At 37.6% G+C, this 16,190-nt stretch overlaps 1 protein-coding gene across 1 annotated transcript; it reads left to right on the top strand.

The window, feature by feature from the left end:
* Positions 1-14,258: 14,258 nt before the first annotated feature.
* On the top strand, positions 14,259-15,749 carry LOC135214674 (uncharacterized protein K02A2.6-like). The gene has a single exon (XM_064249010.1). It carries the CDS (start codon positions 14,259-14,261, stop codon positions 15,747-15,749), a length of 1,491 nt encoding a protein of 496 aa, XP_064105080.1.
* Positions 15,750-16,190: the final 441 nt, after the last annotated feature.

Raw genomic sequence — 16,190 nt, forward strand, 5'->3', positions numbered from 1 at the left:
AGTTCCTCCCTTGTTTTCTTTGCTTCTTAGCCTTTTTTCTGCCATTCTTTCTTTCAGTTTACTCAAGTCAGATCTCATCACCATGATTTGCTTTTCCAGACGCCTTTCCAAGGAGGTTGCTGTTTTGGTTTCTGTTGGGTTGGTTGTGCTGGTGGTGTTGGTGTTCGAATCCCCATCAGTTCTGCTACTAATCTTGCTCTGCATATGTCAAGTTATTTGTTTCTGTGATACTGGTGGTGTGTTATTATGCCCATTATTTCATTGACCTCACTTGTTTTCTCCCTTAATTTCTTGGTGTTGTAGGGCTTCATGGAGGGGATCTTTATTCTCTCTGTATTCTGGCTCCATCCATTGTCTAATCTTTTCTACCCATTCCGCTCCTCTCTGTTACTTCGTCGGGTTGTTTCTTCGTTCGTGTCGTTGTTTGATACCTCATCCTCCCTGTCGTCTTATTATTTGATTATTATTATTATTATTATTATTATTATTTTATTATTGATTATTTTATTATTGATTATTATTATCGCAAAAGATACGTGATTGCGATACGTGATTGTACGAAGTATGTATATATTTGACTGAAATTGAAAATTCCTCGAAAGGGAACCTCGAGTAGATTAATACCCTTTTGTTCTGTAACGTTCACAACACAGGGTGATCAAAAACTCTCTGTGCGCCTAATGTTCTATGATACGATACTTGAGTGGCAGCATAAATCCTAATTAAGATCTGTTTTATTGTTTTGCTGTTTGATCCTTAATGAAAACAATATAAATATTACTAAATTACATTTAATTTTATTTCAAATCTGAATTAAGGGCTATGCTGTCAATCAAGTTTCGTATTATAAAACATTAGGCGCACAGGGACTTTTTGATCACCCCGTACAAGAAAACTATTGGTTGAAGTATCCGCCTTCTAATACACGCACTTGTAACTTAAATATACTTTGAGAAAAAAAATTGTTTTATTGTCATACGAAAAAAATATTTTTTTTAAAGCCGCATTTGAATGTGCGAACGCGTTTCGCTACAGCAAATACGCGCTACAGATGGTTACAGTTGATCTAGCTCTTTTTTTTCTTGTTTCACTAAACCACACCAAAAACTGGGTTCTTGACTCAATGAAATCCCAGAGTGTAAACAGTTCCTTGTCCCATTCGGCTAAATCAGCTGCAGTTATTGGGCCAAAAACTGCATTTCGTAAACTTTGGAACTGGGAAATAGAGCTGAAATGGATTATTCCGAAATAGATTTCCTCTTGCGAGGTGACTGTTCTCCATTTGCTGTGTTTTGAGATAATCGTTCTCCCTCTTTATCCTGAATGCAGTTATAAGCTTTGAAAGCATTGTAATTATTTCAACGTAGAGTTTTATATGTGTAAGTATGCATGTATGATATATATATATATATATATAGTATATATATATATATATATATAGGTATATATATGTATATATATATATATATATATATATATATATATATATATATATATATGTATATGTATGTATGTATATATATATATATATATATATATATATATATGTATATGTATATATATATATATATATATATATATATATATATATATATATATATATATATATATTATATATATATATATATATATATATATAGACACCTACCTATATGCTTCTCTTAAAGTCAACAGAATCACAGGAACTATCAAATGAAGCTTCTGAAGTCCATAACGGAGTGATGTGCCTTTCTACTATTATCTTGATGAGACATGTCCGATTACTGACTTGGTCTTAGAGCCAACCAATAAAAGAGAAACGGTGTATTATCCTGCTTTGTTTCAATTTATGCCTCTCTTATAAATTGGATCAACACTAAAAAGACTTAGGAAATGTATGACCAACAGCCATTTAGATTGCGCTCGTTTTAGTGATTGAAATCCCGTTCTGAAATAAACTAGTTATTACCTCAGCTGCACTTCTGGAAAGTAGACTTTATCTGTTTGTTCTAAGCCCTACTCTTTACTTGATTGAATTTCTTCAATAATTTTTATATATAGCCTGGATAATGCTATTGTGGGATCTTAACATTTCGATTTCATTTCTAGGTTATGTTTCAACAAACTGACTCTTCCCACGACTATATCTTATAAAGAGGGTATGAATTCGGTTCTGGTTTTTCGTGTATATGTTTGTTAATTCATTTGTCTCTATCTATTAATAAACGGAATCCATGAAAACTGAAGCATGGTTTACTCCTTCGCCGTCTTGATGTGAACTGTTTATTTGGTTGTAATCAGTCAAAGGTGAGAGTTAGATAGCTGGTGTGAGTAAGAATGAGGATTTTGCTGAAATTATTAGACCATTCGATTCATAAAACCATCAACATTATTATATTTTGTGATAAAATGATAGATGCATAAAGGTCAACACTCAAGTGATTAAATTTAATGGTTTAAATTTTTTCGTAGACCACTTTATTACCATTTTCAATTTCCTACATAGTGAAATCACTCTCCATTACATTTAGAAATGTTTTATGATGCTTACTTAATACTGATTACTTCTGATAAAGATATCCTATCTAATATACTATACGTACTTATTGCTCAAGAGGCAGTACTTGTCATTCCTCATTTCTGATCGAAAACTTTTTATTTCTTTGCTTTAGATTTGAGTTATATCCTTTTCAGTTACGGTGGTAAAGCAATACATCTGTTAGTCTAAAACATTACAACACAATTTTTCTCGCAGGAACTGTATATAAATTAAATAAATGGAAACAACCAAAGCTGGAACTCATTCTTTTATATATTTCAGTTTGGTTCTTTATTATATCTTCGAGTTTGCAGCAATGATACAAATGAGCATAGTTCAGTTAGACACACTTGCCTGCGCTATACAAAGTGTTTTATGAGAGAGAGAGAGAGAGAGAGAGAGAGAGAGAGAGAGAGAGAGAGAGAGAGAGAGAGAGAGAGAAGGAATTTCTGTATTGCTATTTAGGTACTGGATGTATTTTGCTTCCTCGGTCAAACTCATTTAAGCTCAAATAAAATCATAACCTTTGTAAATTCGTGTATATTTTCGAAATATGCATTTCAAGTTGCTAATACTTGAGTATATTTATCTTAATTGCCATAGAAACAAACAAATTAATATGAAAAATCACTATTAGCAACATGTACGCATAGAAAGAACAAGTGTCTATTTTTCAAATAATATTGAGGGAGTAGTGGTCGGATAAAATTCCCTCTTCTTTTCGCTGCCGTCAAAGTTTCGTTGGGGTGACTGGAAAGTACCGGATGCTCTCGAGTATTTAGGACGCAAATACTTCACGTAAAACTGTAAAGTCCTCTCCACAAGTTTCAGTTCTGCTAAGCTGATTTTAAGTTTTCCGAGGCTGCAAGTTGCAACGGTGTTGTCTTGTATGTAGGATATAGTCTTTGTTTGTATTCCTCTTTGTAATAAATAACAATCTTTTCAGTCATTTAAAGGCTGCACATATGTTTGCGAACTAGTTCCTAAATATTAAAACAGCCAGTGTGCTGATTGTAGGAACGAACATCGGCTTAAGTGAAATATATATATATATATATAGATGATTATATATAGTAGACCTATATATATATATCATAGAATATATTCTATAGATATATATCGGCTCTAGTGATATATATATATATAGATATATATATATATATATTATCATATATATATATATATCTATGAGATATATATCTATATATATATATATATATATATATATATATATTATATATATCTAAGATATATATCATATATCTATATATATATATATATACTTATATATATATATATATATATATCTAATATTATATATTATATTATAGATATATATCTATAGATATATATCTATAGATATATATATATATATATATATATATATTATATATATAGATATCTAAGATATATATAGTTATATAGATATATATATATATATATAGATATATATATATATATATCTATATATATCAGATATATCTATAGATAATATATCTGTATATATATAGTTATATATATATAGATATATAATATATATAGATATACATACTATAGAATATATATATCTATTATTATATATATATATATTATACTATAGATATATAATCTAGGAATATATATAATATATATATAGTATATATATATAGTATATATATATATATATATATTATACTATATATGTATATTATATATATATATGTATATATATATGTATATATGTAAGTTCTTCCGCTTTGGCGAAAGACTGGTTGTCTTTTCTTACGACTGTAGTTCGTAAGCATTACTGGTTCCTCTTTTCTTCTCTCCTACGTTGTATCTTAGTAAAGTGATTCTTCTTAGAATAAGGGAGATGATTCAAACGGAGAAGTTGATAATGGTAAAACAACTTTATTTCTCAACTCCATTACAAGAGAGATAGTTCGGTCAGGAGACTGTTCCGTTTGATCACTAGAATAGAACTGAATTCTTAAAGCATCGTGTCGATAGGGAAACACTAGCTATCTCAGCGATTCACATAAAAAGACATAAGTAGTCCGCCGGCTCGGAAGTTACAAGTTTCCGGCGCAGGTTAACAGGTCAACCGCTTCCCATGGAAGGTGTTATGAAAAGTTAACAAATTCATGAATCGATGATGTTTTCAAACAAACGTAAACCAGGATACTGCAGGCATTGCACAGCATGATCTAGATTTGTGATAGTCACGTAGGACGCTCCTAATTCACCAATGACCCCTCAGGTCATGGATTCTATTTACAGTTATGTAATTATCTGTTTCAAATAATGTATTTATTACATTAGGCTCGGACAGCTACCATTCAAGCCTTGAACAACAAAAGTTACTTTAAACATGGTGTCTTAGGAGTGTGCTCGTAACATATATTTAGATATAATCATAACAAGTGATTAAATGCATAAAAAGGTTTTGTTACATACCCCTTTTGGACATATTCATAAATAAAGAGAAATGCATGGAAAATATAGATCCATGTTTGATAATAATGATTATTAGGTACCAAAAAAAATCAAAAGGTTAACATGTATACATGAAGATTATGGTAATAGGTAACCTGATTAAGAATAGTGGTTACTTGGTAAAATACAAACATGATCATGGATAATTGTTAAAGAGTACTTGTCACTCTTTGTAATATATAATTTGTATATATATAATTATACAATAGTATAATAGTATAAGTGTGCACAGATATAGATTCCAGGTACGTACACGCACCAATAGTTTAATACATAGGGCTTCAATATTATATTAGGTGCCCGAAAGATACTTTTTGTATATTAATATATATATATTGGGCTACAATATTTATTGGTGCCCGAAAGATACTTTTAACTGTTCAAAATGCAAAGGCTTGGAGTCTTTCTTGTCCTACATATTGCCAGCGTACAGACCGTTTTTCACACACAAAACAATTCCAGACAGTTTTCCTAGGCACCAGGTGAAATGGCCAGTTTCAGATGGCCCTGAATGTATACGCTTTTAACGCAACAGGAGTTTCGTCTGGACACAGCAAAACGATCCCTTGAAGATCCTTCTGTGTCCGCCTCAACCTACGCCAAGCAAAGATGTTAACAGCGATAATCAATATTGCCGTAACACCAAACACGGCCAGCAGCACGTAGTAACGAAGATTTTCTCCTCCTGCATAAGTCGGTAATGCGTGGTCCATCTCAGCCAGTTGCGTCAAACGATGAGCCACCCGCGCGTTGTATGGGAGAGGTAGTGATGGGATAATTGTAGTCGCCCAGGTGTAGTTCGCAAAGAATGTCTTCTCACGTATTATCGTGTTGACCCCTCTGACTGTGTAGTTTGTAGATGTCCCTGTACAGCCATCAGCTGCTACAAAGACTTGGGAATGGGCGGTGGTCCCGTCCGGGCAGGACACTTGAAACCCATCCTTGTCGTATCGGATCCAGGAGCCGTTATTCATTCTGTAATTGAACTATTACTGTAAAAAAAGGGATAAATTTTCTTCAGACAACCTTCGCGTGTATGGGAGAGAGAGCCGTTTAAGCACTATGCCTAACTCACATGAATCAGGGATATAGGATAGAATTCAAAAGAGTCAGTGTACAAACTTTATTATTCATGGCTTCTGAACAGTGAGTGAGTTTTATCTAAGTCTTTAATGACTGTAAATGATTTCCTATCAGGAGAAATCAGTACCTGTCCCGTCAAATTGGATATTACTGGACTTGAGTTATTCGTCATGAAAGTTGGAAACGGTGCTATTTTGTATGATTGCCAAGCATCGGAAGAATCAAAAGGGATAGTGATCATAATCCTATAATTTTCAACGCTGACTGATATTAGGCTATAATAAAACTCTATTTTATGGGCGTCTGATAGAGGAATATAACCTAGTTTCTCCCGTCCGTTCTCTAAAGTTAAAGTCAGATCCTTAATAGGCATAAGGTGTGGAGATAACACACCCTTTGTTGCTAACGTAATGGCTTCTACATAGTCCTTTGATTTCTCAATAAAATGTGATATTTTGATACGGATATGATCTATTTTCGAACTATAATAAGCTAACGTAGCCAGCAAGTGTTGAACTTCATCTGAATCTGATCGATATTACTAGAATGTTCGTTCACCAAACTCATTATTTGATGATGAGGATAAACTGGCTGCGAAGTTCGGACAAAGCTAATTCGGTTTTGTGTTGCAAAAACTCAATTCTTTTATTTTGATTATTTATCTTAAGGCGATTTGAAATTACTACGCCTAAACTTGCAACAGATCCCAAGATGTTTAGTCCAGCAAAAATAAGCGGGTTGCAACGTTCGAGAGTATTGTGCTGCACAGACCACATCAGCAAGTCCCGAGCAAGTTCCTCTGCCTCAGCGGTTTTATTTTGCAAGTCGTAAGATAACATTTCCGCGACGCTTAGGGTTTGAGCTAGCGAAATCTCTGAGTTAGCATGAAAATAACGTTGGTGCATTTCCCCTAACGAAACAGCAAACCTCAACAGGTCATTCTTTAGGTTAAGGAAGTTATCTTCAGGCAAAAAGATCGCCTGCATATCCACTTCTATGACTATGTTACTCGATGTAATAAAAATGTCTTCGGTTTTTTCGATAATAGTGCATGATTAAATTCTATTTCGTTTTAGCGCTCTTTCCACGCGGCAAAGATGTCTGAACGAACAATATCACTCCTAACAATAACAGATTCATTTGAAAACCTGTAATGAGTAAAATATATGTAATAACTCATGTTAAAGAATATGTTTACATACAAATATGATAGATTTATATATATATATATATATATATATATATATATATATATATATATATAAATTATTATGCAAGTTTCATAAATACAACCATTTTTCCCTCACTCCATCTACCCTTCTTTAGTTTCTGATATGTGCCAATGGAACGATTCTCATATCAGTGTGTTGGGATACGTTTTGAACCCTAAATCTATTGGCTGTTAATGTTTCTAAAATGCTAAACGGGCCTTCAAACTTAGGTGTCAGTTTGTAATTTAGACCTTTACGTACGTATACTTGTATGTATACCTTATCGCCCACGGCATATGTTCTAGTTGGCTTAGCTATCTTATCATGATTTCTTTTCATTATAATTTGTGCTTCTTCTAGATTCTTACGAAGTATATTATATCGACTTATGCTTGCATCCATAACATCCTTTAGAGGATTTGATAAATTGGTTGTAGGCGTTAATACATGGAAAGGTGTTCTAGCTGGGATACCGTACAGTGCCTCGTGCGGTGTCATTTTATTAGACACATGATATGAGTGATTAAGTGTGCTTAGTACCGCAGGTATGGCAATGTCCCAGTTGGGGTCTGTCCCCCCTAAGGTGACCCTTAAAATGTTTAAAACCTTACGATTTGCCCTTTCCACTAGCCCATTAGACTCTGGGTGATAGATCATGGTATTGATTTTCTTTATGCAAAGGAATTCACACAAGGAGTTAAGGAAATGATTATTGAACTCCCCGCCCGAGTCTGATATGATTGTGTGTGGAATTCCATGTTTACAAATGTAGCACTCGTAAAACTTCCTAGCGCACTCGACTGCGGTTTTTGTTTTAAGTGCTATCAGTTCTGTATATCGAGTCAAGGCGTCTATGATTACTAGGAGGTGCTTATTTCCTCTGTCTGACTCGTAAAACCCTGTTAATAAATCTAAGTGTACTCTTTCAAAGGGATGATTTGGCATGGGATAAGCCCCTAGGCTGACAGGTGTCTTCGTGTGCCCTTTATATTCTTGACAAGTGCGACAATTAGCTATGTGCTTTTTTATATCTCTAAGCATCGGTGCCAATGCAATAATTGATTTGGCTTTCTGACATGATGGAAAAACCCGGGCGGTGTCCATGCAGTGGATTTTTCATGCAACATTTTAAAGACAGTGGTTATGAGTAAAATAGGTACCACCACCTGGTTGTTATTCAACTGTGGTGTGTTGCAGGTTTTCCTCATCACGGATCTACACAGGATATTATCTTTGATTATATAATTCTGCTGCTTATACTTTATATATTCCTTTTCCTTCGGATTTCCGTTTAACGCATTTATGATTTTTTCTATTTGCTGATCTTTTCTTTGTTCTGTTCAGATATAGTTTTAACAATGGGCGTGGAGGTTGAGATATCTATTAATTCAGCTAATGGCTCTGTACAAGATGACGAGGGGTTGCGTGATAATGCGTCAGCAATGATATTTGCTTTCCCAGGTAAATACCCGATCCTCGCGCCAAAGTCTTGGATGATCATATGCCACCGAGTTCGCTTAGGGCTGTGACTAAAGCCTTTAAAGAAGTCGGTTAGGGGCTTATGATCAGTGAGAACCTTGACGGGATAACCGTATATTATGAACTTAAAATGCACTAGTGAATTAACAATAGCGAGCCCTTCCTTGTCTATTACTGCATATTTACTTTCGGAAGGTCTCAGTTTACGTGAATAAAAAGCTATAGGGAAAAACTGTTTATCATATTGTTGAAGCAGTACACCACCTACTCCTAGGTCTGAGGCGTCTGTTGCAATAAAGAATTCCTTACCGAAGTCAGGAAATTTCAAGATAGGGGAACTACACAGTTCATCTTTCAATGTATCAAACGCCTGTTGATGTTTTTCAGACCATATGAAATCTACGCCCTTCTTTATAAGATCGGTTAGGGGAGCGGCTATGATGGAGATGTTCCTAATGAACCTCCTGTAGTACCCGCTACACCCTAGAAATTGCTGTATTCCCTTGACGTTAGTAGGTATCGGAAAGTTACGGATGGCTGATACCTTATCATGGACTACTTTAAGACCTTGACTAGACACCGTGAAACCTAAATAGACTAGTTCTGTTTTAAAAAATTCACACTTACTTATCTCTACCCTTAGTTTATGCTGCCTTAGTCTTTGTAGCACTAACTCTAATTTACGTAAATGTTTTTCTTAGGTATTAGAAAAAATTACTAGATCGTCCATATAGGCATGTAGGATATCTCCTAGCAAGTCTCCAAACACAATGTTTATCATTCTAGTAAAAGTTATGGGAGTACAATGTAAACCAAAAGGCATACGCAAAAATTCATAATGTCCCCTGGCTGTGCTGAAGGCAGTGTATGGGATACTCTCTTCTTCCAACGGAATCTGATGGAAACCTTTTAGTAAGTCCAAACTGGTGAAATATTTGTTTTGACCTAGTAAAGATAGAATATCGTCAGTACATGGCACTGGGAATCAGTCAGGGATCGTTTCCTCATTGAAGCGACGAAAATCGACGCATATCCGCCAAGTTCGATCTTTTTTCGGTACTATTATTAACGGAAAATTATAAGGGCTGTTTGATTTCCTAATGACTCCTTCTTTTAGCATTTTACCTACTTCCTCAGTTATCTCATTTTGGAATTTCATAGGAAGTCTGTACGAAGGTACATAGATTACTTTCTGTTTGTCCTTTAGCCTTATTTGATGCTCGATTACATCCGTTTTTCCTAAGGTTCCATCCGTAGTGGAAAAAACATCATGATATTCAGTTAAAAGATTCAAAAATTTCTGCTGAATTTCTTCCTCTTGAATGTCCTTATTGATTTTATTTTTTATAGATTGCAAAAAAGCTTCATCCGCAACTGATTGAGCGTGATTGATCTCAGCTACGGTAAAAATGCGATGTTTATAAACTTCCACATCCAAGATATGTTGATTTTTGTGGATTACTAAAGTGGTATTCAAATGATTACAGACTTCGAGGTTACATTGTTGTTGCGAGCCAACTGTATAAATGGCTTGTGTGACGGATAATCCGTGTGTTTTCAGAGTGTCGGAAAGGATTAACATTTCAGATCCCAGCAAGGTTTTCTTTACACGCACTAATATGTTCGAAGTTACGTTCGGCTCGAGAGTTTGCGTGCAAGCTGATATTACGGGTGAGCGAGAATTCTGTTAGGTCACGTGGAATATTTCTTGGTTCATGAGACAAGTGATTGGTTCTTCGATATATGTTACTACTCTTTTTGTCTCCTTATTATCTAAAACTGATTTTAGGGTATTAGAAGACTTATAGAATTTTCCTTTGATATACACGCCGTGTTTTGTAGGGGCTAATGTATTGTTTTGATTGCCCATAGACGGGTATCCGATAATTACTGCGGGATACATATTAATGTTTTGTACAACGATAAAGGTATCGGAAAACGTGCGCTTACCGACCTTGTACTGAACATGAGTTACTCCTACCACATTGTTACATTGTTGTTGTGAGCCAACTGTATAAATGGCTTGTGTGACGGATAATCCGTGTGTTTTCAGAGTGTCGGAAAGGATTAACATTTCAGATCCCGGCAAGGTTTTCTTTATGCGCACTAATATGTTCGAAGTTACGTTTGGCTCGAGAGTTTGCGTGCAAGCTGATATTACGGGTGAGCGAGAATTCTGTTGGGTTGCGTGGATTATTTCTTGGTTCATGAGACAAGTGATTGGTTCTTCGATATATGTTACTACTCTTTTTGTCTCCTTATTATCTAAAACTGATTTTAGGGTATTAGAAGACTTATAGAATTTTCCTTTGATATACACGCCGTGTTTTGCAGGGGCTAATGTAATTGTGAGATTGCTAACTACACTTTGGTGTAATTAGTTGTATAACTACATACTGTATTTATGCGTAACAATGTATTTATTATAATTGTACCTTTTACTCAAACTGTTGAGTACTGTAATTATTACTGTTTACCTTTTACTGAAATCTACGATGTATATTTAGTTTCTGTTAAGCTGCCATACAGTTAAGTTTACATAATATATGAAACAACGAATTCAGTGTTCTTTCTTGCCCTCCATGAACAGAAAATCCAACAGGCGCAGTGATTGGTTTTGTTTATGCTGTCTACTGTCGTTCAAGAAGTACAGTGTTAAATCTTTAGTACCCGTACATGATGGAGAAGCAAATCGAACAACTGGCAGCACTTGTGGCAAGGCAAGCAGAGATGGCTCATCATACCCAAGAAGCGGCAACGAAAAGGGAAGAACGTTTAACCGCGATTCTAGAGGGTTTTGCTGGTACCTCAGGACATCATAGGAATCAGTCTCAGGCAAGAGCAGTTCCTGCACCACACTTGTCGTCTTCTGTATCTCTTAAAGAGTTTGGTTCGTGGCGTCACAAGTATGAGGGGCATGCAGTGTTGACAAGAATGTCATCTCTCTCTCTTGCTGAGCAGCGGTCAGCATTGATTTCCGTGCTAGACGATGATTGGACCCGCACTCTGAGATATGGTCTCTCACTGGATGATGGAGCAGACTTGAGGACTATATTGGATGCCATGGAGTTGCACTTGCGCAACCAAAGGAATGTCATCGTGGACCGACGCGACTTTCATACAAGAGTCCAGGAGTTGCACAAGACCTTCGATGATTTTTTGTGCGGCATTAAAGAGATTGCTTCTTTCTGTGATTTTTGTGAAACCTGCATGGACAGCAGACTACGAGACAGGATCGTCGTTGGAACCAGAGATGAAGAGGCTTTGAAACGTATGTTAGAAGAAAAGATGCTCACTTTGCAGAGGACTATTGATATTTGCAGAGCATCGGAAAATGCAAATGCCAGTCATGCTGTTATTCGGGGCAGTGAAAAGTATAATGTTTTAAGAGTGTCCCAATACAAGCAAGGTCAGAAGGCAGCCCATTTAAAGCAGCAGTGCTTTAGGTGCGAGGTGAGTGCCATCGTGATAAAATGGCATGCAAGGCTCTAAACAGGGACTGCAAACAATGTGGTAAGAAAGGTCACTTCGCAGTGGTGTGCAGGTCAAAGGGACAGCCACTGTCTCCTCAGAAGAAGAAAACAAATAATAAAAGCACGTTCAAGCCTTCAAAGCAGAATCTATATCGTGTCATTGGAGATGTTTACAGCAACTGTGCATCATCACGTCCAACCCCTCAGATTTGCATCAGTACCACTCACCCCAAAGGATCAAGTTCAGTTATGTGGACACCTGACTCTGGAGCGGAGACAACAGTGATAGGACTTGAGAACGCTAAATCTCTTGGAATTCATGAGAGTTCACTGTAGCCGATCATTATGGGTGGTCTCATCGCAGCAGATCGTCAACCTCTCACTAACATGGGTACTTTTGAGGCTTTTTTAACTTTGGGGAATCGTAATACGACAACAGTTGTGTCAGTCGTCAAGGAAGTGAAAGGTGCACTTCTGAGCTGGTTTGATTGTGTAGCACTGGGAATATTACCAGAAAACTTTCCAGCGCAAATACAGCATGTTACATGTTCAGTGTCGCAACCACATATAGCATCGAGAACCAGGAAGGTTTTGGAGCCACAAGTGACTTCTAACACACAGGATGTTGTGCAGTCTGCAAGTACCAGCAGTTTGGTGTCTGCACCAGTGGCATTGCCAAGATGGCCACACAGCAGAGACCCTACAGAAGCAGAGCGTGCAGAACATGCAGCTTCCATCATTTCTGCTTATCCTCATGCATTTGATGCTTCAGCTACTCTAAGGGAAATGCAGGGAGGTCCTATGAGGATTCAGCTGTCCGCAGATGCACATCCTTTTGCAGTGACCGCACCACGCACCATTCCGTATTGTTGGAGATCGGATATTAAAGCTCAGCTAGATGACTTGCTTGCTAAGGATATAATTGGTGAGGTTGATTACCCCACCGAATGGTGTCATCCGATGGTCCCTATCGCAAAGAAGATGGGTGGTGTGCGGTTGTGTGTGGACCTTACAAGACTTAACCGCTATGTGCGCAGACCTACATATCCAGTTCGATCCCCTCATGATGCTATATCGTCAATGGATGCTGGAGCCAGGTGGTTCACTACTTTGGATGCGAAGATGGGGTACTTCCAAATCAAAATTGCTGAAGAAGATCAGGATCTTACTTGCTTCATCACACCTTGGGGACGTTACAAATTCAAACGAGCTGTAATGGGGCTTATATCATCTGGAGATGAGTACAATCGTCGAGAAGATCAAGCTTTGGGAGATATTCCACGTACTGTCAAAATTGTTGATGATATTTTGGTGTATGATTCTAGTTACCGTGACCACTTAGCCCATGTGATCACACTTGTGCAAATATGTGACAAATTTGGAATGACCTTAAATCCCGTTGAATTTTGTGGTTACAGTATAAATCATGAAGGTTATAGTGTGGATTCTCGGAAGGCGAGAGCTATAGCTGAATTTGCAAAGCCACAAAATATCACTGATCTTAGGTCATTCATGGGTTTAACCAATCAGCTTGGGAGCTTTTCTTCTGCGATTGCAGCTGCTGCACAGCCACTCAGGGACCTGCAGCATGATGTGGCTTTCGAGAAAACTAAAGAAGCACTCATAGCTCCTCCTGTTTTAGCTCATTTTGATGCATCTTTACCTACTATGATACAAACTGACGCATCCAAGTTACATGGTATGGGGTTTGTTTTGCTGCAACAACATGGAGAGGCTTGGAAGCTCATCCAGTGTGGATCCAGGTTTTTAACAGATGTGGAAACTAGGTATGCCGTAATTGAGGTTGAGATGGCTGCTGTACTTTAGGCAGTGAGGAAATGCAGTGTTTACTTGGCTGGTTTGCCTTATTTTGACCTGGTAGTAGACCATCGACCACTTGTTCGTATTCTCAATTCAAAACTTCTTGGAGAAATAGAATATCCTCGACTGCAGCGTATGAGAATGAAACTCTGCCGATTTACTTTTGCTGCACGGTGGCAAAGTGGGAAATGTCACAGCATGCCGGATGCACTCTCTCATTCACCAGTTCAGAACCTTGTTGATGACAATGATGTGCTGGATGATGCAGATCCATTCCATGCTGCTGTTGTATCGTCTTTATTAGCTACTTGTGAGGAGGGCATAAGGTTAGCACCTCTATGGGACCAGACGCTTGATAAGATTCGTGATGCTTCTGCACATGATGGTGAATATCTGTCATTAAGAGATGTAATAATGAAAGGATTTCCAGATCATAAGCATAGCTTACCAGAAGAGTTGCGAGCATACTGGGGAATTCGGGACATGCTGGCCATGGATGATGGTTTGATAGTTTATTGGCCTAGACTTCTAATACCTCGCAGCCTGTGTAGCAAAACTTTGCAGTGTCTACATGATGCTCACCAAGGAGTGAACCGCACCAAGCGTCAAGCACGCCAGACTGTATACTGGCCAGGGATTGACAGGGACGTTGAGAATACAGTGAAGTCTTGTTCTCGTTGCCGAGAGCTGTTACCAGGTCAGCAGAATGAGCCTTTGATGCAGGAAGAATTGCCAAGTCGAGTATTTGAGTCCGTGTCTGCTGATTATTTTCATATCTCTGGCAAGACATTTCTTGTGTACGTTGATCGCCTGTCTGGTTGGCCGTATGTATCTTCATGCAATGGATCAACTTCTGCAGCTCAACTAGTTAGTTTGTTGAGGCCAATATTTTCAGACACAGGTGTGTCTGTAGTACTGAAAACGGATGGAGGACCGCAGTTCGCTTCATCAACATTGCGGCGTTTCCTTGCTCGATGGGCGGTGGAACACCGCGTGACATCGCCCTATAATCCAAAAGCAAATGCTCATGCCGAAGCTACCGTGAAGATCATCGAGAAGTTGATTTTGACGACCACAGGAAATGGTAAGCTGGATGAGGATGAGTTCGCACGAGGGCTTCTTGAGCTCAGGAATACTCCACGGGCGGACGGTAGATCTCCAGCGCAAATCTTGTTTGGACATCCTTTGCGTTCCAGGATTACGGCTCATCATCGTTCATTTGCAAAGGAATGGCAACGTACAGCTGACGAATGTGACATAAAGGCTAAGTACCTTTGGCAGCAGGCAAAGGAACGGTATGATGCCACTGCTAGACCACTCTCTAAGCTGAACCTTGATATATACGTGGATCTGGAGGACCCTAAGACACAATGGGGTAAACCAGGAGTTGTGGTCAGAATTGGCACGAGGAGGGATTACCTCGTGAAGACTGGGAGTGGGCGCATCTATTGGAGAAATCGGAGGTTCCTACGACCTCATCACCTTTTTTTCCCAAAAAACATTATTTCTCCGCCTATCTCGGTGTTGGGTGGCGAAGCTTCAGGATATGGAGATCGTGGATCACCTGCAACATCACCTAAGCCTGATACTCAGTTATCAGTTGCCTTACCAGTACGACGTAGTGGACGTCAGACACGGGCACCAGAGCGTTTAGAAATAAGATGGGACTCGAAATCATATAATAAATAAGAGCCTTAAGATGCCAGGTATCCTTGTATTGCACCTGCCATCTTTGGGGGAGGTGTGAGATTGCTAACTACACTTTGGTGTAATTAGTTGTATAACTACATACTGTATTTATGCGTAACAATGTATTTATTATAAAAACTGTTGAGTACTGTAATTATTACTGTTTACCTTTTACTGAAATCTACGATGTATATTTAGTTTCTGTTAAGCTGCCATACAGTTAAGTTTACATAATATATGAAACAACGAATTCTGTGTTCTTTCTTGCCCTGCCATGAAACAGAAATCCAACAGTAATGTTTTGATTGCCCATAGACGGGTATCCGATAATTACTGCGGGATACATATTAATGTTTTGTACAACGATAAAGGTATCGGAAAACGTGCGCTTACCGACCTTGTACTGAACATGAGTTACTCCTACCACATTTAATTCATTAT

The sequence above is a fragment of the Macrobrachium nipponense genome, chromosome 46 (assembly GCF_015104395.2).
Source record: "Macrobrachium nipponense isolate FS-2020 chromosome 46, ASM1510439v2, whole genome shotgun sequence".
NCBI lineage: Eukaryota > Metazoa > Arthropoda > Malacostraca > Decapoda > Palaemonidae > Macrobrachium > Macrobrachium nipponense.

Excerpts from the sequence above, each read along its gene's own strand:
- LOC135214674 (XM_064249010.1), top strand. The coding sequence starts at position 14,259 with ATGCCGGATGCACTCTCTCATTCACCAGTTCAGAACCTTGTTGATGAC.